The sequence below is a fragment of the Cetorhinus maximus genome, chromosome 7 (genome assembly GCF_964194155.1).
Source record: "Cetorhinus maximus chromosome 7, sCetMax3.hap1.1, whole genome shotgun sequence".
In the NCBI taxonomy this organism is placed as follows: domain Eukaryota; kingdom Metazoa; phylum Chordata; class Chondrichthyes; order Lamniformes; family Cetorhinidae; genus Cetorhinus; species Cetorhinus maximus.
The window spans coordinates 65,470,015-65,497,734 of record NC_135885.1 but is presented as its reverse complement, the minus strand read 5'-3'; the positions used below and the strand labels follow the sequence as shown (position 1 = coordinate 65,497,734).

The 27,720-nt window shown below is 40.5% G+C and overlaps 1 protein-coding gene across 2 annotated transcripts in view; it reads right to left on the bottom strand.

Annotated features, from left to right (window-relative positions):
• tbc1d8 (TBC1 domain family member 8) overlaps nt 1-27,720 on the bottom strand; it is a 111,522-nt gene that overhangs the window by 46,019 nt on the left and 37,783 nt on the right. Inside the window, exons 2-5 of one of the 2 annotated variants that reach the window (XM_078545634.1) lie at nt 12,232-12,342; nt 8,909-9,027; nt 7,166-7,394; nt 1,489-1,729 (exon numbers count right to left, since the gene is read on the bottom strand). In XM_078545634.1, coding sequence (XP_078401760.1) covers nt 1,489-1,729; nt 7,166-7,394; nt 8,909-9,027; nt 12,232-12,342 — 700 coding nt within the window. The remainder of the gene's footprint in view (nt 1-1,488; nt 1,730-7,165; nt 7,395-8,908; nt 9,028-12,231; nt 12,343-27,720) is intronic. The other variant, XM_078545635.1, reaches the window with a different exon arrangement.

Here is a 27,720-nt window from a genome sequence, read left to right as displayed (position 1 = left end):
TGGGACCTTCCTGCTCTAAATGGTTCAAAAACAGAAGGATTACCATAGCCTAGAGGAAGCTATTCAAGGCTTCTGAGGATAACGGAATTGGCTTTGTAAGTTATGCAAAGCTAAGGATAAGTGCAGTGAAAACATGTAAATTAGGGACACTTAGGGATTTTCATCAAGTGTCCTTGTTTTCCTGATAGTACAGTAAAACCAGAGGAGCCAAATATCCCTGTATCTCCTGCACAGTTAGCTCTTTTCCATTGCCTCACCTGGAATTGTGGCCAGAATCTCCCCAACACCCCCCAACCCTGCCCAGCCCCACACAATTCATCTCTCATTGAATGGAGAGAATAAACCCACCCCAATTTCAGACCCTCTCCTGAACGTCGACACCCATGAATCTTGAGACTGCAGCCCCACCCTTCCCCCAAACTGCGCTCTGTGGCAGTGGTCAACTTGTACCATGGAGCAGGGGGTGCGGGCTTGCACTACAGCAAGAAAGTTAGTGATCATCAAGTAAATAATCACCATAAAAACATCAAAATGATCTTTTCGACTGCTAGAGGCAGCACCCTGGAGATGTATATCCAATTTCAGGAGAGTTTCAGTCATTCCTAGAGAGTTGGGAAGCCAATGTCAATTAGCATTCTCAGCTTTTGAGAAATGGAGAGCATCAGAAGCCCTCTATCCATGGGATACTGTCAAACAAGCCTTCAATTCCGGGGATAGAGCGGTTTCTCTGCTATGGATGTTGATTAAAGAGATCCCCATTCCACAAAAGCCATTTTACCCACACATTGCCATCTCACCCTGACATACATGTCCTGTGGTTTAAGCTGTAAACAGACTCGGTACATTGAATGCTGTCCTAGTTTGCAATTTGCAATTTCAAGATGCAGCTTGTATCTGCTACAAGTTATTTGGGACTGCCAATAGTTTTTTTTCTTGCAAGTGTCTGTTGTACATATTTCATTCTACATCCCAACGCTTACAACTATCACAAATATTAGAAGGCGGACAACAAAAGGCAAGATGTCACAGACCGCTTTCAACTAACTTGTACAAAGGAAAACCAGGAAGGTTGGGTGTGCGTCATTAAGATCAAAAGGTTGGGAATAACATTTAAACTCTAAATAGCTGTATAGATAAACAACATTTAAACTCAAATCTATATGGCCAATGGCATACCATGTTAAGCTCAAATGCTAGATTAATTCAGTATTTAAGCTATCTTGCGAGAATGTCCCATGACTGTCTCATTTGCACAACAGGAGACATTATACTGGAAATAAAGTTTTCATGTCAGTACTTCAGAGGATATGAAAACTAATTCAAGCATGATGCAAAATGATCCAAATTTAAGTTTTAAAAAAAAATCAGACAAGGAGGCACAGCGAATGGTTATACATTAAACTGAAACAAAATACAGTCAAGACTATTTTGAGAAATAGTGCTATGTTTTCCAAAGTTAGCTAGAATTTTATTGAATGTTTTTCTTACTTCTTTGTTATTTGTGTAGGTTTTTGTAGAGATGGATCCAATTCAAATGCCTCATTGTCCAGCAACCTTCGAATAGTCACATCTGCCAACAGTTCCATAAGCCTGAACGTTTCATTGATGTTAAGGAACATGGAGAAGTCACGTTCTTTACTTTGTGTGGTCACCCGAACTATTTCTGTGATAAGAGTATTCGAAGTTCTTTCTAGTTTTTTCACATCAACCCAGGGGATAATGAGTTTCACTAAAATAAAAAATGCAATATTCAGGAATTCAGGAAAGCTACCTTTAAGCAAAAAAGTATAAAAGTATGTTGCAGTACCTATCTACAATGGTAGATTAAAAAGGGTTGACATATTTTCCAGATGCCCAATAATACTTCATTAGTCGAAGCTTCAACCTCTGCCATGTGATTTAGAAGAGTTATTTCCCTCAAAAAGGATAGATCTCAAACCGTTTGGAACCAGCTGCTAGAATTTGCAGCACACTTGGTATCATATCATTAAGCCTTTAATACAGTTCATCAACCTCATATCAATGCTGAGTTTAAAAGCTTCACTACAAGGTGGAAGCACAAGTACAAGCTTCTATCCAACCACATTGCTTTTTACTGCAGCACTATCCTAACCAGTCTTCCATTCACCACTCTCCGCAAACATCTGCTCACCTAAAACGCTCTAGTGCGTGACCTATCCCACACCAAGTTACACCAACATCACCACTGTCTTCATTAATCTACATTGATCACAGTAAGCCAAAAGTTGGAATTCTCATCCTTATTAAATCCATCCATGTTCTCTCCCCTTTCTAGTTATACAGTCTCCTTCAGCATTAAACCATCTCAACCCTGAATACTCAATTTCTCTGACTGCAGCCTCTTGTGCATTCCCTCAACTTTCAAGCCCTCACGATTCAACACATCTTCAATCGCCTAAGTTCCACTCTGAAATAACTTCCCCCAAATATCACATCCCCACCCACCTCTCATTCACGCTCTCTTCCTGCAAGATCTGACACCCCTTAAAAAGCTATCTCTCAGATCAAAGCTTAGGCCACCACTTCCTCTGACCATTAAGAGGGAGTGCTACACCAGTGTGTCAGTCTACATTGTGTGTGTCAAAGTCTGCAGCGGGAATGTAACCTATAACTGTCTAGCTCACAAGCAACAGAGTTATTAACTGAATCAAAATGACACTCAAACAGAACTGCAACCGGGTTTGCCAAAGGCCTATTGAATAGAAAGGTACTAATCCATGCAAAAACAAAATCCAACATTTTGCTGCTTGGTTAGCCTACCTGTCCACTGCATGCACTTTGTAATGACAAGCTGTAAACAAAATATTTGTGTTATTGTATAAAGAGGATTTTATAACAGAACACTTCATCTAAAGGCTTCATAAAGGGGCTAAAGCAAATCGACAGGGAAATCTCAATTTACTTCAAAAGGGAGTGAGGATTTGTGGCTTTCCAACAAGGGAACTCACATCACACCAACAGAGAATGTGAAATCCATAAGTGGCTGGGTGGATAAATACCTTCCACTCACCTGAGAGAGCATCATTTCGGATATGGATGACCAGTCCATTTTTATAAACAGAACAATGATTACAATGCTAAACAACTATACCTCAAAAACAAACACCATTACTGTGACATGGAATTTTCCAAAGGAGGGGTTTGAAAAAGAGAGTGAGAAAGTGGGGGAGGGGGAGCGTGAGGGAAGCAAGAGCTCAAGGGGCAAAGGAAGAAAATATCCACAGGACACCAATTTGCAGTGAATAATGGAGGACACTTCCATTTAGTACCTTGCATACCTCTACCCTAGCTTGAACTTAAAAAGGATATTCCAGCCAATGTTTCTACAATACTAGGAAATTAAGTACAAAGTAAATACAAAGCAAAAAGAGGAAATGTCAATTTTGTTCCTATGTACAGAGCATAGAATTCAAATTGTCAAACACATTTACAGCACAGTTAAACACATTCCCACAAACAGAATTATAAATTGTCCTGGCTCCTGACCAGTATTCCAGAGTCCTGAAATATACAGATTAGTGTCTCTATGTCAGTCTCTCCTCAGTCCATTATTCTAAGCTATTTCCTGTCAGGTTAACAATGGATGTTAAATATCTTTCCACAATGTAAATAGCCCCAACATGAAGGGCAGTTGGAGGGAATGCCTATGACGTACAGCTTTTTTTCATGTTATAATCTCCCACATATAGAAAATTAAACTGCAGTTTACAAATAAGTTCTTTTACCCCCCTCTCCTCTCCCCAACCTGTTGAGAGGAACGATGACTGGATACTAATGAGGTGTGGATGCCGAGATGGGTGTGTGGAGTAATGAGAAAGGACAAAACTCAGGAACCAGCACATCAATGGGTCAGTGAAATTGTGGGAGCATTGAAGGCAGTAGTCAAGAGAGGAGATGGAAATGGTACAGTCATCTGTTCCAGAGGGAGGAAATGTGGCAAGGCAAGTAATGGAGATGGGACTACCAGAGAGGTAGAAGAGGAGAAAGGCCCAAGACCAGATGGAAAGACGTGGTGGCGAGAGACTGAAATGTAGCGAGATTGGAAGAGTAATGGGTGCCCGATGAGATGGAGAAGGCTGATCAAGCAACATTGGGCAACACCAGATAAAATGGGAGAAGCCAAAAGAAGTGGAGAGAATGTTTCTACTTTTGGGATAATTTAAAACTTGGGGCCACAAATACAAGATAGTTATCAATACATCCAATAGGGAATGAGGGAGTGGCTAAAATGTGGAACATACTATTAGAAGTGCATGTGGCATATAGTTAGAGCAGACTCGTCCAACCCACGGCCCAGAGTTTGGCCCACGAAGTCCCTATATATGGTCTCCAGAGTGATTGTTCAAAATGACGCTAAAATGGGTCAGTGAGGTCCTCCAATCACAAGTCTGTTCCTCTCCCATGTTTACTGCTGATGGCTCATAGTGAGTCACTTCCCCGCACCAATGGATTGAGGGGGGGATATCGGTGGGGGTAGGGGGGGGTGGAGGTGAGTGTATGTAAGCAAGCAATGTGAGCGGAGAGCGAATGAGTGTGAGTTAGTGAGTGGAGAGCAGGTGTCTGGCTCACTCCTAGTCTCAGGGTTCTCATTGACCCTCACTGCCACACACCAACATGCACTCTCACAGTGGCTGAAGGCAAGTGCATAAGGACCCTGAGCCTGGGAGTGAGCTGGACACACACACACACACTAATGGTCATCTTTATTTATTACTAATTTCTTTTTTTTACAATTATCAATTTATGTTACTGACTTTTTGCTCAGCAAGTGGTTTGTTTTCATAAGCCAGCTTTTTTTTTGAAATTCATGTTTATTGTTGTGCCAAATCTTATCTTTCCGAAATTTGCTCATCAGCCCCGGAGTGCGGGAAAAATTTAAACATGGCCCCCCAACATGAAAAGGTTGGACATGCCTGGATTAGATGCTTGCAAAAGGAAACTACCCAAGTACGTGGGAAGAAAAAGGAGTAGAAAGATATGCTGAAAGGCTGGTATGAAGCACAAACACCACAGAGCAGTTGGGCCGAATAGCCTGTTTCTGTGCTGTATATTCTATGTAACTCCACTCTGTTATGATCCCCAGCTGAGGTTACCACTGGGTGGAATCCAACTTGATAGATCCTAACTTTTATTTATTTGTTTAGATACATGGAGAGGAGCTACTGAATAGAGTCACCGGAGTCAGCTAATGAACTTTTAACAAAAGCATAAAACATTTATGAAACAAGATGAACTATATTGCAATACTCCTTCACCCACACCTATACCTTTACAGATATATACAGATTTGTAAGGGTAACACAAGTTACAAAAGCTATCTTATAATGTCCACAGTAAGTACATTCCATATAAATGAATAGGTGACCTGTGGTCAGGCACACCACACTCTGAAACCAAGTGACAGATGCCACCCCAGACAGATGTTATGGATCCCTCCTCAACTCTTCCCCAGACGCTTGCCACGCCGTGAGCAACTGGTCTCACTGAACTCCATCTTTCACATGAGGGTTTCCAATTTCCACTCTCAAAAGACTTGCTTTGGAATCTTCTCCCAAACTGACGTTTTCTTTCAGACACCTTCCGCAAGGGTTCACCTCCAGGGTTTCAAACTCTCCTTCCAATGTTCCTCTTCCTTGGGTCACTACATGCATTCAAACTGTCTTCCATGCAATCTCTCTCACCAATTCAGCCATCAACAGCACACCACTGCTTCACATGCCCATAGCAAAGAGTTACAGACTTTCAGTTGTCTCTTTGGGCCTTCTGACTGCTCAAGTCTTTATTTCTAAACTTGAAGCCTTTCTCTGCCCCTCACTCTTAACTTCACTTAACTATGTTCCTGTCCTTCCTTGGACTAGAAGGTCTGCTTGGGACTTTCTCCCATTCCACTCCCCTGGACTTGGGAACTTTTCTTTCGCTTGGGACTGGCTATCTGTTCTGTACCCTTTGCACTAGTCTCTCCTGGCAGCTACTTTCAAAACCAACTGAACTCAAAACAGCTCCCAAATCAAACTGCTGTTTCTAGTTTCTTCTGTGTGTCTGTGGGAGGGACCTGCCTCTCTGGACCCCTGTTGCTAGGCGACAGCCCAGCTTCTCTACTCTTGTTTAACTTAGCTGCAACAGTTCTAAAACTCATTAGAAATGCAGGCACCTTTTAAAGTGAAACTAAAACTTAATTTGACCTTTTCTTAACACACAAATACAGAAATACAAATCAAACTTAAACATTAAAGTTAAAACTCATTCCTAACACCCACAAATACAAATATAATTTACTTAGGCTATTTCTATTTCCTAACAGTTCTCTATCTACATAAATATACATATTAACAGAATCTGAGAACAACACTACTCCTTTAGCTTGATCACATGAAATTAAATTTTATTAAAATCTGCCAAATTAGATTAAGCTTCATGTGGCTAGCACAAGATTGACATCTCGTAGCACTATAGCTAACTGACTTCCTTTAAAAAAGGGAAGTTTATTTTGCAAATTTCTGCAGCAGCCATTTCATATATTAATCATAATGCTACTTTTCACGATTTGCAATTGTACTAAGAACCCAGATACACTTAAAATTTGAATACCATGAATACCTTTAGGCATACAATGTTATTATATTCAAAAATACAAGGACACTGGAGATGCAATATCATTTTAGAATTCAGGCAATTGGATCAAAATGACTGGATCAGTTATCACCCAAACTTCCTGGCCCTCAATGAAATTAGTCAGTAGTTCATTTTTTCGACTGAAATGTTCAACTCGCCAGAAGAAAACTGCTCAAATAGGATTCCTAAAAAGATTACAATTTCACTTTCCCTACTGTTAAAGATTACATTAATGCACACAGTTAAGAAAATTGCTACGAGATATATGTGGTATCACAGGGCTAATGTGCAATACTTGCTCCCTCATCCAATGTGGTTCAAGGTACAATGTAGACACAAGATATTTGCTGACTACTAACCTCCTCTCAGTTTTTGGGATAGATAATTGGATGCTCAAATAATTTAAGCTTGCTACCAGTGTAGCTTTATCAATGATGCACCATGAGTCAAAATACTAAAAATGAAATATAGTTCAAAATTGTACTAGTTTTTCTACAGTTGACTTTAGTTTATATCCTTCATCCATTCTTACCTTCCTTACCCAACAGGAAAGAATAGAAGCAGAGATGGTTGATGCTGAGGTAAATCCAGCCTTGACGGGGAACCCGCCCAATCCAGCAGCAACATGAATAATAAGTCACCAGCTTTTCCAAGTCTGGGAAATTAAATCTGGTCTCAAATTTTACCAGAGCCTCCCGAAACTTCTCAGGATCTTCTTCCTGTTCTGCCAATTTGCTCCTGGTTTCTTCAGCTATAAGCCCCTGATTAAAACAGGTTTAAAAACTTTTTTAAAAAACTATGGCTAAGTGCACAAAGTTACACTTTCCACTTTGTTCCCATTTTGGCACTCGTACTTTGTGTGCTGAACAATCTATTTTTCTGATTTGCTGGTGAAGCTATATTTATAGAATGCTTCAATAGGCTTTAGGCCATTAAACAATTGAAATTCTCAAGCATTGTACATTTTGATCAAGTCTGTAGGTAGCTACATCTTATACATACTGATGAGCACATCAACTTGCTTACAGCATGGTGCCAGTATTTCACAAATACTTAATTCAATGAATTAAAAAAGAAATAAGGTTTTTGGTGATTAATTATGATATTTTTAAATTTGATCCAATTGTAATTAGTTGATCTAAATCAGGGCATGGAGTTTCCACTAAGCGTGTAATCGGATAAAGGTGCCCAGAACCTAGGGGATCCAACAGCGCTGGTTTTGCCAAGGTGATGTCTTGTTGAAGTTTCTATCCATACGCATTAGTATAAGCCCAAATCCCATTACAATAATTATCGCAATCAAGTAATAGAATTGATTTGTGACTGGAACAGAGCAACATAAAGGAGGAACTGGCGGGGACTGCGTTGGGTAAATCAAACTTTGAATCCGCTTTAAAAAGATTGTGAATATTCAAACGTAAAGTAGTTATGGGTGTCACTCACTTACACTTAAAATTTCTCAAGCTTTAATACTATTTAATTTGTTCCCAGATTGTGCTGACATCGGAGCAGAAATCATACGGAAACTCCAAGCCCTTGCTGTTTTAGTTGCAAGATTTGATCAAAAGCAGCAAAGAGAGTTTCTTTCCGAACTATACAGACAGCAACTTGGCAAGCTGTCCTAACTTCCTCTGTGTTGAATCACAAAGTTAATATTCATAATGATCCCATGATTCACTTATAATTGTTAACTGCATTTGACAGTAGAAAGATAATGTGAATATCTTCACTTTCTTATAGGCGTAGATTCAAAATGGCCATTCGTTACTTCTAAAAAAGCAGTGTGTAGAATATAATGTTGTGCATTATAAGCATCCTGCTTTGTTCCCAACCAAGAGTGGTCTAAACAAGGCTGCTACACATTTTAACACAGCTTTCCAAGTCAGGCAGTCACTCGTGAATTGAGGATTCCACCCACGTGGGGGGCAAACTGACTGTTCCCCTGCATGTAAAAATGGCGCTAATGTAAAAGTGTTAACTATCCAAATTATATTCAATTGCTTGCCCATGAAATACATTTTGCTTCTTCTAATTTTATACTGAATAAAACATACCTTTCTTAATGCTGGTAAAAGAAATGGACCTCTGTATACTTATTCATATAGGGTGTCAGATAAATAGGGTTTTACCATAACACATTTACTTTTTGAAAGTGCACAATACAAAAAAACGTATTTGACATTCTCTAGCACTTTCCAGCGTCCCAGAAAGTGGGTGAATGCTTTTAGTTTAATGAGCTCAATTGTTCACAACAATTTTTCCATATTGCACTTACCTTTACTTTACCGTGAACAAAACTAACAACATCGTCTTTATTATCAAATACTGAAAGGGTGTGCAGAAGATTCTGTTCTAACCATTCCCAGTGATGATGGATTTCTTCCACAGTGGCACCTTTTAGGAGGATGATTTGCAAAGAAACAAAAGAATATGTTGATATTTTGTATATAGTGACAAGTCTATGCCCAGAAGTTTACAACAGTTTCTTTTCCCTTAACACTTCAAGTCCAGTGAAAATTAAAAGTTACAACTTATGAAATGGATTTGTCAAATAGCAAATGTCAAGAAAGCTGCTTTAACATTAAAAAATTTTTGAGCAAATTTTGCTTCTTACAGGCTCTCTCACATGAATACCTCTATTCTAGTGCCACTAATTATTGGCTCATCAAGCTAGGCAGCATCTAGATCTGGAGGATCTCAAGGAGGAAAAGCCCATACAGGCTGCTGGTGGATGTGTTCTTCAGAACCTTCAAGGCAGTTGCTCCCAAACATAAAAGCAAAATGCTGCGGATGCTGGAAATCTAGAACAAAAACAAAAATACCTGGAAAAACTCAGCAGGTCTGACAGCATCTGCGGAGAGGGATACAGTTAACTTTGAGTCCGAATGACTCTTCATCAGAACTAAGGAAAAATAGAAAAGAGGTGAAATATAAGCTGATTTAAAGGGGGGGGGGGGGGGGGGGGGGACAGGTAGAGCTGGATAGAGGGCCAGTGATAGGTGGAGTTTGCCAAAAGATGTCATAGACAAAAGGACAAAGCGGTGTTGACAGTGGTGATATTAGCTAAGAAATGTGCTAATGGGGACATTAAGGGTAGAAAGCAGGAAGCGCAATGAACAGATAGCCCTAATGGGGGTGGGGGAAATCGAAATAGGTTAAAAGGTAGAGATAAAACAATGGATGGAAATACATTTAAAAATAATGGAAATAGGTGGGAAAAGAAAAATATATATAAATGATTGGAAAAGGGGGGATCGGAAAGGGGGTGGGGATGGAGGAGAGAGTTCATGATCTAAAGTTGTTCAACTCAATAACTCCTTTCAAGTGAAGCAGCATTTCACTTGCACTTCCCTCAATTTAGTCTACTGCATTCGCTGCTCCCAACGCCGTCTCCTCTACGTTGGAGAGACCAAACGCAGACTGGGTGACTGCTTTGTGGAACACCTTCGGTCTGTCCGCAAGCATGACCCAGACCTCCCTGTCATTTGCCATTTCAACACACCACCCTGCTCTTATGCCCACATGTCCATCCTTGGCCTGCTGCAATGTTCCAGTGAAGCTCAACGCAAACTGAAGGAACAGCACCTCACCTTCCGATACTTTACAGCCTTCTGGACTGAATATTGAGTTCAACAACTTTAGATCATGAATTCTCTCCTCCATCCCCACCCCCTTTCCGATCCCCCTTTTCCCAATAATTTATATATATTTTTCTTTTCGCACCTATTTCCATTATTTTTAAATGTATTTCCATCCATTGTTTTATCTCTACCTTTTAGCCTATTTTGATTCCCCCCCACCCCACTCGGGCTATCTGTACCTTGCTAGTCCTGCTTTCTACCCTTAATTAGCACATTTCTTAGCTAATATCACCACTGTCAACACCTCTTTGTCCTTTTGTCTATGACATCTTTTGGTAATCTCCACCTATCACTGGCCCTCTATCCAGCTCTACCTGTCCCACCCTCCCGTAAATGAGCTTATACTTCACCTCTTCTATTTTTCCTTAGTTCTGATGAAGAGTCATTCGGACTCGAAACGTTAACTGTGTTCCTCTCCGCTGATGCTGTCAGACCTGCTGAGTTTTTCCAGGTATTTTTATTTTTGTTTTTGCTCCCAAACATGCTTGCAATGACACTGGATCTGCTCCCTTGGCAATTAAATTTGGATTTCCCTTATAAGGCAAATATTCAAGCAATTGTTAAGCATGTAAATGTTTTTTTTGGACAAGTTATATTAAGCCATCATAACTTTGCTTTTGCAACTAAATAACGCTTTGCACCTTTATTCCAATCGAGTTTTTGACAAAAAAGTACCAATTTACTTAGGTTCTATAAATAGTCAGAAATAATTTCCAACAAAATTGGCTAATATTTTACAGGTGCAGTTTTCTATAGTTAACTAGAAAACATGGCACTGGGATAAATACAGACTTCAATGGAAGTAATTCCATAAAATGGATGACTAGCGGAATAATATTTCGGCACAGACTAGAAGGGCCGAATGGCCTGTTTTCTGTGCTGTAGTTTTCTATGGTTCTATGGGTTGCAAAGGGGGTTGAAGCAACAAACGTACACTTTGGAAGACAGCAGGAAAGGCTCCGGTATTAAACAAACAAGACTTTTATTATTTCTACTTCAGAAATAATTTTCAGCAAATAAAACTTCAGAATTTCTCATTTGAACTTAAACCACTCTCAAACTATAGAAGCTTTTTTTTAAAAAAAGTTTTAAATCAACTGCTTAGAATGGTTGTAATTTCCATTATCCTTAATTTGCCTTCGAACACCTCCACCAAGTTTTGGATATATTCTTTTCCACTACCCTGCTACTGTTCTCTCTCACAAGCTGTTTTCCATTTATACAATCTTACAAATCAATAGGTAGTTTATTTTGCAGACTGGCCTTGACATTCCTTACAAAGTCATTCATCTCAAGTGGAATGCATGCTAAAGGAAATTGTGTCACTTCTCAGGCCAGGTGGATGAAAATGGAGGAAAAACAGAGCAAAGTTCAAATGTCAAATCCAAAAAATTAAACCCAAGACTGTACAGGTGCAGGTGCTCACGGAAGTAAGAAATTAATCAACTTCTAAATGTGACTCTACTAATTGTTCAGTATTTATCATCTTGCTAAAAAAAAATGTTGAATTTGGTTTTCTAGGAAAAAAATTAAATAGAATAGCAGTAAACAAACTGTTGTAGGGTGGCCGAGTTGTGCTAGTGATAGAGTTGATCTGCAGTGGATGGAAACATTAAGTTTATTTACGATATGCTCAGCAGCAACTACACGTGTGCTTTCAGCTCCAACTCGGACTCTGCATTGACTGCTGAGGTAGCCCGTGCTACTCTCCTATTGGTTACTACAGATCATGTGAGCTTCCTTAACAAGTATTATTTTTAAAAGGTACATTACACACTAAATAAAACCATAATTACTACACAAACATTAAATTTAGACTATTTAGCACAGAAGCATCTTGATCCCCTGCACATTTAAGAAAATGTCTTATTCTCTACACTTATTGTATGATATACTTTTGAAACTTAATGATGTTTAAAAAATGTGCAATAGAATAAGCTTAGACAGTTTTACATACCACAAGCTATGACCCAATACACCTGTGATCCTGGCATCCGATACAAAATTCGGAATGGTGCAACACGGGCATTGGAATCCAGCACTGCATCTAAAGCTCCCACCAGCAGACCTGTAGAAAGCAGGATGTAAGATAGTGACATAAACTAATCGCATCTAACAGGCTATAGTTGAACAACATCTCAAATAAAGATTAAAAGAATCCCATTTTGGTTCTGTTTTTGGCACCTACACAAAGAAAACATTGTGCAAACTAGCTTCTGAATGATCTTGACCAACACTTTACTACTCCACTCCAATGGCCTTTTGGCAAGGCGGATAGAAAATATAATGGCATTGCTCACATTGTCCATGCTGAAGAATGCAAGTTTCTGGTACTTGCTGCAAACCAACAGTTGTTTGGCAATCACAGATCAGAAAATTTACTGAAGAACACTACTACCGAGCTAAGCAAACACTTGCGATACATGTAATGCCACTATTTTTCAGTATTTACATCTGCATTTTCACTATTTAACCAAAAATAGTTAATAGTCTAAGTAGTTAGTGATACTAAAAATGCAAAAAATAGAAGAGAAAAGGTTTTACATTCAGACTATGCATTCAATGTACAGCTTCAGAGCATTACATACTTGGTGCATCAAGATACAGTCCTGCCTGCATTTCATCCAAGTAAAATGGACGTCATTACACCGAAATGATCTGGTAGCCACCTAACACTTCGAAGGCCTGTTGACGTCAAAGGGAGTCTGAGAATTGGCTTGTCCCATTAGTCATCTCTCACGAGTTGCTTCCCCCTCCCCCACTCCCCCCTCAGAAGTCTTTCCTCTGTATTGAGATGATAAAAATTGTGTCACAATTGCATCCACAGGTGTGCACTTTTGGAATGCCATTTGGAAAGAAAGACTTGCCAGTCTGAACATTGGGCTAGTTGTTGTAGTCAGGATGTGGTGCGATTCTCATTCAATACCTTCAGCCTCGCTTATAAAATAGCTGAAGGCATTAATTGGAGCATTGCATTCATGGTCATGTGTTTCTCCAATGGATGAATAGGGCTTGCCTGGATGCAATTGCCCTTTGAAGCAATACTGACAGCTAAGGGCGGCGAGGAAGGAAGAGCAGGGCTGTCTTTGTCATTAAAGCAGTTACGGCAATGAAATTGGGAGGCTAAAGTCACTCTAGATTCTGTTTATTTTATCACAAGCAATTTTAAAAGGTGTAACCTTTTATTGCCTGTGCTTAAGTATATTTGCACGTGGGTGTGTGATAGTGTGGGTGATGCAGCAGGAAAATCAAACTGCTTCATCTTCAGAGACGCCGACAGAATTCCATCAGGTGTGATGGAGTCAATTTAGCAGCAAAGCTAGCTTTTGTATTTCAAAAAAAAGAGGGTTGGTTTATTTGTCACACACATGCCCCAGAGGTTAACACAAACATGGCATCTCACTCACGCGACTCACTCACAATAAATACAGTTGAGGGTAAAGTAGTATGAAATTTAACTATTTTGTGCAGGCCTGAAACTGCAGAGATTTCTCAGAAATTATGATGGTTCCTAGAGTTAATCTGCCTGGAGGCAGTTTTCTCAGGTAGGCTTGAAGATGGAACAGGTGAAAGAGAGGCAGGGAGACTTAGTTTCTCTTTCTAAGTAGTTACTTTGCTGCTTAACTGACTGCCGTGGTCAATGGCTTTGCCGATCAGATCCTCTCTCCCCTGCTGGAATTCTGTCTGTGTCTCTGAAGATGAAGCAGTTTGATATTTCTGCTATATCTTTAGCAGGGAGCCAAGATGGGCACTGTATCATGTGACCTCTGTTCCATCATGGTTCCAAATAAGGGATTGTGGAATTTAATTAACATTCTGAAGTTTTCTTCCACCTTTTTTAAAAAAACGTGGCCAAAGTGTTTAGATTTAAAAAGGAAAATTTGCATTTTTACAATTAAGATGTCGATGGGAGTTTCATTTATCTCCTGGCCAAATTCAATATCAGAAAAGGTATCTTTGGCCTCAAGGGATAAGATAGTTCAACCCATGATCTTAAATTCCAGTTTTATTTATTTTAAAATGTAGTCTTCAAAAATTTGTTTTTAAAGATTCATAATATTGTCATGCAGGTACTTTGTGACAATTTTCATTTCCATTATGTGCCATTTACCATTACTGGTGTGGTTAATTCACTGGCTTTCACCGTACTTTTGGGGTTTGGTATCGAAATAGGAGGGACTTTGTTTTCGAAATGGAGGACGTGAACCTCCAGTTAACTGAATGTACCCAAACTGTACTCAAACCAAGCCTGTAGTCAGCACTGTGCTGCTTTCTCCTGGTTCATTTCCTGATCAGTAAATTGTTGATGAGGTCGAGCAAACTTTGGGAAGCAAATTGGCATAGACTGTAAATTTAGGAATCCATAAATGAATAAATGGAGACAAAGTGTCTGCAAAGCTCACCAAGAACGATTGGCTTGATGGAATATGAATGGGGGCCTTCGCCTATCCTATTAGCAAAGCATCTGGACAATCATCTGGGTAGTCAACTGGGTGGAGACAAACCATTAGATGCAAATCACTGGACAAGGGAACTCGGACTATGAAGGAATTTGCCAGATATAATCATGTAAACCAGGGAATTGGAATCTAATAGCTATGGCCATATTTGAGTCAGTGGACAGTAAGAGCCATGTGACAAGCCAGCTAATCCTATGTGTGTTTAAGTTCCTGTTTTATCTGCTGACCAGTGCACAAGCAAATGAGATGTTGAAGAGGCCAGACCCTGAGTGGGTTCTCCCTCTGCATCTAACTTGCAAGTTTCAAGCCCTGGCTGCTGTTTTTTTTTGTGAAGACAGATATTAGAAAGAACTCAACCCCGCAGCTGCTTGGGAGGCAGAAGGACCTCCCAGTTCAGCCTGAAGCCAGCCAAGTCAACCCAACTTCACGAGGTGTACACTTTAACTTTATTGGACTTTAAATTGCTTAATCTATCCTCCCATTCTGTAAGCTATTTGTGTTTGTGTGAACTTGGCGTATGCGCGAAAGTTGGAACCTTATTATTTTTCTTAGACCAGGTTAAGCACAATAAATACTATTTTCTTTTTCTAAAAAAACTCAAGGAAGCTTGTCTGTGCCTTTTATTATCACAGCACCTCAACAGTTAGCAAGCATGTCCTTTTAAAAAAAAACTTGCAGTCAAATGAGGAGCAGAGAAAGAAAGGATCCATCCCACACCTCCTCATCTGGTCATAACAGAATAAGTGTTAAATGTGGCCAGCAGCTTCAAAACAACCTAACCCACAGAGCGCTGATAAAGGAAGTTCAACTCTTAGGGTTGAAGAATTCTCCAATGGTGAAGGATTGAGTAAAAAAAAACAACAAAGCCACCTTTAACCCTGCAAAATTAAGGAAACACAAGAACAAAGACAGTTACTTCTAATTTATTTTATTTGTATTGGAACTGGAGAAATACCTCACCCACAGAGTGTAATTTGCACAGAAGTACTGTCCAAGAAATCTCAAAGCCTCCAAATTAAAGACATTTAATTACCAAACATGAAATATACAACAACATGTAGCATGTGTTATTTTTGGAGTAAAAGGCTAAGGAACTGGTCAGTATGAAAGCAGTAATGAAATTCACAACAACTGAATTAAATCTTATAATCTCATCCTACATTGCAGCCTAGAAAATTGCTAAAGCAAAAGAAAGTACTGCATGCAATTGCTGAGTTGCCAATGTCACATGTCACTAAAATCACAAAAGGAAACGTTTGGAGAGCAGAAGGCCAAGGAACTGGAAAAAATACTGCACTCAAATGACACTGTCAAATGACAGATTGATTTAATGTCAGAAGGCCGTTTTGAAGTGTGTTATTGCCTGTGTGGCAATGGCTTTGCTGTACAACTTGATTCCACAAACATTTTTAAAGTGTTCTATTTATTTGCCTATGTTTGGTGTGTATGGAGTAGGGAAATAAAAGACTTTTTGTTTTGCAAAGAGCTCAAGACAAAGTCAGATGATATTTTCAAAACGTTGGATGATTTCACGAATGAACAGGAAACAGCTGGACAAATTGCACTGGAGTCTGCAATGATAGAGTTGCAGCAATGATTGGAAAGGCTCTGGTGTGCAAAAAAAAAATTAAAAGCCACTCTGCACCTTGCACTATTTAGACACATTGCTTTTCACACCATGAGGCACTTCCTGTGAAAGATACTGAACCAGGTCTTCAGAATATTCTCACAGTGGTGACACTTGTTCTTCAGTCAGCTTCTCCCATTTTCAATGTGTCACCGCAATGCTGGTTAATCACCCTTCTCCATCTCCCCGTATCATCCACCCATTTCTCATACAACCCCATTGCGTCTCTGGCTATCTGGTCTTGGGTCTTCCTCCTCTCCTTCTGCCTGGCAGTCCCACCTCAATCATTTGCCTCACCACATTTCCTCTCTCCCCTTGCAACAGTCGACCATACCATTTCAATTGTGTCTCTGCTCCTTTCTACAATGCTCCCACAATCTTCACTCACCTTTTGATGTGCTGGTTCCTCATTTTGTCCTTTCTCATTACTCTACACATCCATCTCAGCAGCTACATCTTATCAGTGTCCAGTTCTTGCTCATCTATTCTTCATGTAACCCAGGTTTCTGTACTATATAGCTGAGCAGTGGTAACACTTGTTAAATTTTATTCAATCCAGAGCAACAAACTCCAGGTGCTTTGCTGCACTTTGTGAAGTGGATGCTGAGCACAATTCTGTGTTCATACGTAGAGGTGAGATGGCTATGTTCCCTATGTGTGGCTGCACAGCTATTAGAATGACCCATGCATTACAATTAACAGTCTGCACATAACAGCGAGCTCAACTGGGGGAGGGGCAGGGCTGAGCATTAAACCCCAAATGCAAAAGCTCAAGCAGCTGGAGAGCGCCGGAAGAAAAATGCAACTATGATTGGAAGAGTTTCAACTGTGGGAGAGAGGAATCCAATTGGAGGAAAAGCAAGAGCATGAAAAAGTGCAGCTTTGATTGGACAAGCAGCAAGGGCAAACTGGAAGGAGGAGTACGTGTGCCATGAAGTCAGGTGGCTGGAGGAAAGCAAGGGCCAAACATGGTCGCAGAACCCCCACGATAGACAGAGTTTCAGAAGGTGAGAGCGATCCATATTCACAGGTCAAGGATGTGGCATGGGGGACAAGACTCAAGAAAATATCCCAGTAGTCGATCAGCCAGAGAAGGGAGGGCAAATCTGAAAGAAAGTGAGACCCACGATACAGAAGGAATGTTCAGATCAGCCTAACCCTGTTTCTATACCAATCACAAATGGGGACTTTGGTTGACTTTTCTCCCCTCTACCCTATGAGTATAGTTGCATTGACCAGCTAACTACAGTGTCTGAAATCAGATAACTCAGCCCACACTGGTGGCAGCGTTGGAGCTTTGCTGGTCTGCTTTTGTTGTGCAACCTTAACAGTTGAGCAGTTTTTAAAAGGAGCTCAGCTTAACTCATTTTTGCAAAAACAAATGGCTTTATCCAAGAAGAGTACCAACTTCAAACTCTATGCAATGAGCCCAACAGAAACAATAAAATCAAGAAGATGCATATATGTTTTTTCATATATTGTTCCAGCTCTCTCAGGCATTGCAGTACAGGACCAAATGGCTGCCAGAAAACACTATCTATTTATTTGCTTCTTATGCCTGACAACCAAAGACAATAAGCTTCATCAAGTAAGAGTTGTTAAACTGAATGAGACATTTTTCCTCTGATGAAAGGTCATCGAACTGAAACTTTAACCGTTTCTCGCCACAGATGCTGCCTGACCTTAGTCTTCCAGCATTTTTTAAATTCAAGACATTTTTCTCTTCCGATTGTGCTTTTGTTTGGTTTTCTTAGTGGTGGGTGGGAAAAAGATAAATATAATTCCTTTATTTCAATTTGGTGATATGGGGCATTCTTCTCTGCCACTGCATAGAGTTGAGAATCTTTAATCCTCAAACATAAGGCACAACAACTGTCCACTCCCTCAACAAGAAACAGTGTTTTACTCAATATCAGATGAAGAAATATGAACAACCTAAGGAATGCCAGCCATGCAGGACAACAAGATGATTTCTCACTCTATACTGTGACCTACAATGGGAACAGTTTTAGCAGAAGAGCCAAGAACCAGAGGACATTGATTTAAAGTGATTGGCAAGAGATCCAATGGCAACATGATGTCACGACCACGCAAAAGGCGTTTCCTCAAAGTGGTCCGTGACGTAGGTAGGTAGGTCTGTGTGTGGTGTAGCCCCCTTTTAATTTGCAAGTTATTCACTTAAGTAAAACTGATAGATATTAACTAAAGTATAGATCCAAGGATTAAAATTCATATAAAAAGGAAAAAAAATTCTCCAAGATGAGATTTCAAATCAGTCTCAGGTATTGTTGCATGCTTGTTGCTTGAATTCTTTCTTTCCAAGTGACGGGGGTGAAACATAGATTTGGTTTAGAAGCTGTGATGGCTTGGGAAGTCAAAGAGTTGGAGTTCTCCTTTGTAGGTGAAGGCAACAGATAGAGCAGATGCTGGGAGAGAGTATATGCTTCTTTTCTCACTGGAAGCTGCAGGTACCAACACTTGAAGGATTGCCTGGTTTCTTCTCAGCAGACCAGGGATGATTTTCTGGATGTCTTACTCTAACTCCTGAGGGCAGAGGAACACATGGCTCTCTCATGTTGTTCATTTAGTTCAGCTGTAGGCTGGAACTGACTTCAAGGTCTACTGGGTTCTCTGCACGCTGCCACAAAAAAATGGCTTCTTACAGCCTCCTTTATACAGTTCAAAAATGGTTACATTAATATTCAATAAGTAATGGTCTCAATTAAGCAAGGGAGTTAATTACTGTGGTAAAGTGAAGTACCCTGTCCCTTTAAGACAATGCAAGTGTTCTGATTATGTGACAGCACTGACGAATCACTGTATTGCACAGGCAACTAGGAACTGTAAGTCAAAAACAGAAATACCTGGAAAAACTCAGCAGGTCTGGCAGCATCGGCGGAGAAGAACAAAGTTGACATTTCAAGTTCTCATGACCCTTCAACAGAACTAAGTAAAAATAGGAGAGGGGTGAAATATAAGCTGGTTTAAGGCCCTCTCCTATTTTTACTTAGTTCTGTTGAAGGGTCATGAGGACTCGAAACGTCAACTTTGTTCTTCTCCGCCGATGCCGCCAGACCTGCTGAGTTTTTCCAGGTATTTCTGTTTTTGTTTTGGATTTCCAGCATCTGCAGTTTTTTGTTTTTATTTTTAGGAACTGTAAGTCTAGTTCTGGAGGTTTCTGAGTAAGCACATATGATCTGGTGCTCTGCCCTATGTCTCAATAAACAATCAGTGTTTATTCTTACATCAGTCTGTCCCCGTTATTGATTGCAAGCAGCAATTGATGAGAACATAGGAAGGCATGAAGTTAGAATTCGGTTGGCCAACCAACTCATTCATCCAAGACAAAAAAATTATATCGAAGTCCTTTTAGCTCCTGTGTCCCGTTCCCTTAGAAGCCAAAGGGTTTTCACACCTTTTGGAAGATTCAAAGGACATCCCTAGAGCAGCTTTTGCATTTTAATGACTATTCGTAGCCAGCTCTAGAGATGAGTCTGACAAGATTTGAACAAACACAAAAAGGTTCCTGATTGTCTGTCCATATCTCTATTTTGAAAAAGGCTTTTAAACTCAATTTAAAAGGTTTGAAACCAGGAAAATACCTTTAAAGAGTTGTCCTTAAAATCTGTAATATCATAATTACACATTCATGACAATGAGGATAAACCTTTTTAAAATGCAATGAGTGGTTAGGGTCTGAAATACACTGCCCAAGATTTAGGTGGAGGGACATTCAAATGGGAATTGGATCATTATCTGAAGAGAAAGAAATTGCAGGGCTACTGGGAAAAGGCAGGAGAGTGGGACTAGCTGAGATGCTCCTACAGAGAGTTGGCATAAGAATGACCAACAAAATGGCCTCCTTCTGTACTGTAACCATCTATGAAAGAATTTTTATTTATGTAGCACCTTTCATGACCTCAGAATGTCCCAAAGCTAATTAAGTACTTTTCTTTATTCTTAGACGTGGGCATTGCTGGTAAATCCAGCATTTATCGCCAATCCCGAATTGGCCTGGAGAAGGTGGCAGTCAGTTGCCTTCTTGACAAGCAAGTGGCTTGCTAGGCCAATTCAGAGGGCAGTTAAGAGTCGAGCACCTTGCTGTGGCTCTGGAGTCACAAAGAGATCATACTGAGAAATATGTCTAGGCTTTTTGTTTCTACTGGTGGTGCACATTCACACACCACCTTGATATTGGTGCATATAAAACTCATGAAAAAAAACTTAGAGGGAACATTGATGGCCATCACCAGGCACAATACGTGCCCGCATAATTCATTTCAGAGAAGAGGTATGTACTTTTTTAGCTGATAAGAAACCTGAACTTGCCAAGATGGTGAATGATGATGGGTGGCTGGCCAAGCTGGTTTATCTCACAGACGTATACAGTGTAATGAATAAGCTGAATAAAACTATGCAAGGTGGGAGAAGTCTTTTTGTCCAGTGTAAAAGAATTGACACATTCAAAAGGAAACTGCAAGTCTACAATGTTATGCCCTGGAGGACTAGCATTGTCTTCAAGCTCCTACATTCTTTCAAGAAAAACATCAACTTTGACGTACCACAGCTGCAACGCCTCTTTCTTGTCTATGCAACATTTATGTTCCAGAACTCACAATAGAACAATGTGCTACAGGCCTGTGAGCTACAAACCCCTTTAGTGGGAACATCAAAACTAAACTGCCACCCTCAGCCCCATCTAAATTATTAGAAGAGCTCACTATCTGATGTAATGCCAGTTGTCTGGACAGAGATTACATGGCTGGTCCCAAATGTGGTCAGTGCCCATCATCCCCAAGAATTCTTAAGCTGATTTGATCCAGGGATTTGCCTACTGGAACCGGAAATCAAGTCTCAATCCCACTATAAATCACCAATGGATGTTAACACTCAATTGTGCACGGTGTTGTATCATCTTTGCACCGAAAGTGGGGCTGTTCCTCAGCAATTTGTCTTCATTAAAACAAATCCAAAGTGCTTTGTATCAAGCAAGTTAACTGCAAACCATGCTAAAAGGTGATGAACCTATCCCAGCTACCAGGTATTTCAGATTCCTTTTGCTACCGAATTCACAGAATCGTTACAGTACAGAAGGAGCCATTCGGTTGTCATATCTGCGCTGGGTCACTATAGGAACAATTTACCTAGTGCCACTTCCCCACCTCCTCTCCATAGCCCTGTATATTCTTCCTTTGCAGTTAACAATCCAATTCCCTCTTGAATGCCTCAATAGAAACTCCCTCAGGCAATGCATTCCAGATTCTAGTCACTCACATGAAAAAGTTTTTCATGTCACCATATCTTCTTTTCCCAATTACCTTAAATCTGCACCCTCCGATTCTCAATTCTTCTACCAATGTGAATGTCTTTCCCTATCTACTCTGCCCAGACAACTCATGATTTTGAATACCTTATCAAATCTCCTCTCAACCTTCTCTCTCCATGGAAAAGAGGCCCACTTCTCCAATCCATCTACGTAACTGATGTTCCTCATCCCTGAGACTATTCTCATGAATCTTTTCTTGAAGTTGTTCCAAGCAAACCTTTATGTCAGAGAGAAAAGTCAGCTCAAGGGCCGTGGCATATAAACCCACTTTAGTAATGATAATAGCTCAGAGCAGGAATTATTTGAATTGACTTATGTTCTCTGCTCCAGTAATGCAGGTTAGGACCCCACTTACGGGATACTATAATCTGGAAGGAGCACAAAGGGTTCCCAAATCTACCAAATTTACACTAAGTTGAAAGCTCTCATACAATAAAAGAACAAAGCTATATACAAGTTGAGCAGGTTAAAAAGGCAACGAGAAGCTGAAACACGTACCAGGTGGTAATCATTTCCCCCTTATAATGTGCTTTGAGACAACTCATATACTTAATAAAAACTGAAGGTACCCACCAGCCCAGATTAGCTCCAGCAATATGAGTGGATTCCACCAAAACTGAAGCACAAATGGATTCTACTGATGCCAGCAGGGCCACCTGACTTGACAGGATTGTATCATGATGAAACAAAGTTGGAATGACTGAGTACACAGGGTATAGGGATGCCAACCCTCCAGGATTGTCCTGGCGTCTCCATAAATTGAAGATCAAAAGTTGCTGTGTGCAACCCTGGAGAAATATCATGGGGACATTTAAAAAAAAATAAACAAACATTCTCTTTGAACATTTCTATCTTCCAGCTATAAAAATATTGAAAATGGGAAAGATGACATTTGGCTGACAGTCAAGCATCATCCAATTGGGTAATGAGTCTTTTTGATTTCCAATTGGCAGAGGAATGCGGTGTGTCACAAGGATGGATGTGTTGGCCGACTAATAGCTGGAAGGCGGGACAAGTCATGTGATGAAGCCTCCAGGAAAAATTTGATCGCAATTGGCAATCCTAACTGGGTTGGAGGATACCTTTTAAGTACATAAATAGCAAATGTTGAGGATCTGCCTTATCTGCAAGATAAACAGGTTCTCAGTGCAGTTAGGGTCTCCCTCTCTGCAAATCAATACTTCTGAGCAGACATGACAGTCACAGCAAAAGTGCTTACAACGGCTCCAGCACTTCGAAGTGGCATCGGTACCGCCTCAAACATCACTCAAGCTTAATCATATTGAGGGTTGTGACAGTTATCAACATCTACAACATTTGCAGCTTTACAAAATGGAGATGGAGGTGACTGTCCAAGTTTCATAAGGCCCTGACTTTTCAGGCCAGCATGGAACACTGGTCAATTTGCTTTTTAAACATTAGGCTCAAGAGAGAGAGCTCCTTACTAGAATTGAATTCCTACTCTGACCTACAGCTGGGAGGTCCATTTCATATCTTTGTGATTCTGGACATTAATCCAATTTGGACTTCTTGCCAACAGGATAACATTCCAGATGTGAGGCCATGGGGGGTTTATTTCACTGAATTGCCATGGTAGATTACAAAAACAAGAGTCTCTGGTCTTCAATGTTGAGCTCGATATCAACATCAGTAATGAAGATCCACCACAGAATTCCAATAGGTTGGCAGAGGAGTTCATAGAGCAAAGTAAAATGCTGAGTAATTAATAAGTGAAACAAAAGACAGACTAAAGAAATTCTAAAAATCCTTTTTGATGGGGGCAGAGAGCAGCAGCGCACAGCTCCAACAGGAGAAAAAAAAAACTGAAGCTGCTCACATACAAAGGAAAGGAGAACAGCAACTGAACACCAACGTAGCAAACTTTTTGCTCAGTGTTACATGCCATAGGATAATTCCCTGTGTGGTGACATCTCACAAGCACTTAATTAGCAGAACTGCTTTAGTTCCACATTCTCCAAGTTTTGCGTTTTTTTCTATTTTACTAAAGAATGAACTTTTCAGTTCATAGAATGTTACAGCGCAGAAACAGGCCCCTTGTCCTGTCAAAACTGCACCAGTGCTTTTCTCATTAAGCCATCTAATTTAATCCTACTGTCTTGTTTACTCCCAATCACCTTTACTTTTCCTCTTTTCCAAGTAACTTTTCAATCCCCTTCAATTAACAGTTTGTGCAAAGAAGTGAACACTCCAATCGCCCTCAAATTTTTTTCTGACTTCCCATTTAATTCTGTAACCATCATCCTCCCATTACAGTCTCACTGAGCAATGGAAACAAACTGCTCCTAACTCAATCATAACCTTAAATAATTTTAAATTAGTGACTCAACGTTCTCAATTCCAGGGGGAAAAGCCCATAAATAACTGTAACCCCTTCATCCTGGGTGGTATCCAAAATGAATCACTGCTGCATCATTACCTTTTCCTTCCTATAATCATACCAAGGATACTATGACAGATCTAATCTGGCTTTGAATAAGAAACTATTTCCATATTTTTAAAAACATGCCTTAGTCAAGTTAAAATGGCTACATTTAAGTACAATTTCGAATCTTCATAGCGAAGAGGAGTTTCCTTCAGCTTGCATTGCATTCAAAATGCACTTAATGGACAGATTTTAATGCCTTCCCCGAGGCAAATTTGGTGGTGGTGGGGAATTTAATCAGTCAGGAAGGTAACGGGTGGGGACCCTGCTGCCATCCTGCCGCTGGCCCAATTAGTGCCCACTTAAGGGTCTCATCCTGCTGCCACAGGTATTCAGGAACCAGTTAGAATTAGGATTAATTGTATCGCCATTCACAGTTGACAAACCAAAAGGGGGATCATCAGTGGTGGAAAGATAATCTATCAAAATACAGTGGATAGAAAAAAACACCAACTAGTCAAGAAGATCAGTTGATTTGTTTCCTCTACGGCCAGTGTAGTCATCATTAAAAAGATGATTCATCATAAGAGAGTCTGTTTATAAGTAAACTGATTGAATTTTGCAGACAGAATTGGCCTGGATAGCTTCTTCAATAAAATTGTTTAATGCACATTGAACGAACAGCAGAATAATTATCCTCTTGCAAGCAGCCGTGGCAAACATCTTTGTATTATCCCAGTAAACAATATAGGCGGCAACAAATCCAATTTCACAGAAGGTCATTATTGATTTAGTAGTCAGAACATTTCTTAAAATGCATTCCTGGCTGCATCAGATGCCTTGAAAAATAACTGCCTGTGTCCAGAGTATGACACATTTAATCTATCCAGTGTGTGGCACATTTGCATTCATTAAACAAGCAAGTGAAATGTCTCTAAACAAATTATTCATGGTTACTAGTGTAATTTAGATATAGTGACCAATAGGAAACTGAGGCATTGAGTTGACTTCCGGAACTTTGGTGGTGATTGGGAGGTAGGCGGGGGGAAGAGCGGGGGGAACAGAATTAGAAGCGTGAACAAAAAGGCAGCAAATTAGAGCTGGACTGCACACAGTCTAGTGGTCAAGAGAACCAGCAGAAATCTGACTCCTTTAAACAAAAGCATCTTCATACCAGTGGGTTGACTTTTAACTTACAACCCAAATAAAAGCTTTAGAAAACAGCACCTTGGCAGACACTATTATAATAAAGGAGGTCAACAAAGTGAACATGAAAAGCTTTGCAATATCTTAGAATGCTTAGATGATTAAATGATTGAGAATCAGGAAAAAAAGTTGGTTATTCATTTTTATTTGTAAACTCAAATTTATCATCTGAGCCACTAACCGAGAGAACTATCTTGTTCAAGCTGTATATACACACACATATTTTGGAGTGCCCATCTTGAATAAAAAAAAACTTTACTCACTTCACTCCAGAAGGACCTGGTTACAAATAATTTTGGGGGGGCGGAAATCTGGTCTTGGATTGATTGCCAAGAGTCATCTTTGAGCTACTACCAAATGCATAATGGAATTATGCCGAAGCTTTAGATTTCCAGAGTTGGTGGCAAAGAAAAGCTAGTTGGACATAGAGTTGTAGACAGATCACAGGTTGTGACATCTCCAAGATGTAAGATTTCCTAGTCTCACAATTGGTGCATACTATCCAATGGGCGAAGAAATATTACAGAGAGGGAGGGGAATGCAAGAAGGTGAAGAACATGCTTGGTTTGAGCTACAGTCTGAGGAGCAGATAATTCAAGAAAAGGCTGTGTAAAGTTTATTGGTTAAATGAGAAGGAGAACACAAAAGCAGAATAAGATCATTGCAAAAGTATATGGTTACACCATTTCAGCACATAGGCCTGGATTTTAGCCTGGAGGCAAGTTCCATGCAGAGATGTGGTGCGAGGTCCACGAAAATCAGAAGAATGGGTAACCTGAATTCTTGCAGTTTTTAAAAACTGGCCCATTGTAGTTAGTGAGAAGATCCTGTGGTACAGTGGGTAGCCTCCCTGCCTCTGAGCTCAATTCCCACCCCAGGACTTGATGGCCAAGGTAGGTGCATTCATAACAGGGCCAAACAAGCCGAGTATCAATCTACAAATCCTTCCAGCACACACCAATGGCGAGGTAAAAGCAGGGGAGCTTACTGGTCAGTCATGTAATGGGAAGAACGTTGGAGCCTTTACCATCATAATCCATAGCTCCACTCGACAACATGCCTGTGAAAGTGCATGTTGCCACAGCAACTCAAACTCCGAGTGAACTGTAACACACTATAGTGGTTAGTGGGATCTGATGGTGCCGAGGGAGTTGGTGGGGGGGGATAATTTTTATTCGGTAGCCTGTTGGGTCAGGAGGAAATATTCCTGTTCTTCCTGGCCCACAAGCAGTGCTATAAAGATACATATAGATTCAGCCTTTCCTGCTTCCTTCCACGTGTCAGCTTTCCCGAGGCCTGGGAAACACAGCCAAAAATGATTTTAAAATAGGCTAACTGTTAAAATGAAAGCAGACAGCCTTATATATAAATAACGAAACAGTTAAAACTGGAGGTGGGCAGATTTGAGATATGTTGGGTTTCTGTCTGATTTTTTTGCATTTTAACATCTGGCGTGACTTCAAATTTAAAGGCTAGAATTTCCCCCCAGTGACTGGAAACAGGGGTTGGGACTGTTTCTGGGCATTGAACCTGCCCCGTGGCAGATTAATGGCCAGGAGACAGGTTCACCATCCAATTAAGGACAGCAGACGGGCTTTTGAAGTTGGAGAAGGGCTTTCCCCCTTAACAGGAGAGACTGTAATGAAAGGTAAGTAAGAGAGAGGGCATTTCAAAATGGAGGCACCCTCTCTCCAACTGTTTAAAATCTTTAGTTAAAAATAGATTCAGCAGCCAGGTGGGGTCAGGGGAGCAGTGGCAGTGGAACGCTCTACAGGGTGGTCTGCGGCTGCTCCTACCCCCAGGGAGGGTGCCTAGGTGTGCTTGCAGCACTGGCCCACCCAGCCTGCCGCCAGCTGCCCACACCCAGGCACCTAACCTACCCCCCCATCGCCTGTGGGAGCCTGGAGGCTGATTAGCAAATTCCAGTCAGCCTCCCCTTTAAATGGCCTCAGTTAGACCCTTAATGAGCCCAATTAGCTGGCAGGGGCCAAAAATTCATCCCAAGAATCAACCCATAACATCCAATTGTCAACATCTGGGTATGATATTCCTCACATTAAATAATGTTCAAGACCTCCACAAGTTAATCATCCACAAAAAAATCCAAATTAAAGCAGTTGAATTTTGTAAAATTCCTACAGTAAGGGGCGTGCGAGAAGACAAGCGACTACGCCAGAGTGAGATGGAGACTGAGTGAGTAGTGAATTAGGTTCATGTGGCAAGTTCTGCTAAAGCCTTTTCAGTTTTTAACTATAGGTTAAGAATCAAGATCTGACATAGAACTAACCTTCAGATAAGTTAGTTTACCTTGTTAAACAGAGAACTGCCTGGAGTGGCAGTTGTCTGTCAATCACCTGAAAGCAGTTTGTTCAAGTGGTGTTAGTTACTGTAGCAAGAAGCTAAACTAACTAGTGACTCAGGGTCTATAAAAGAGACAGGCTTTT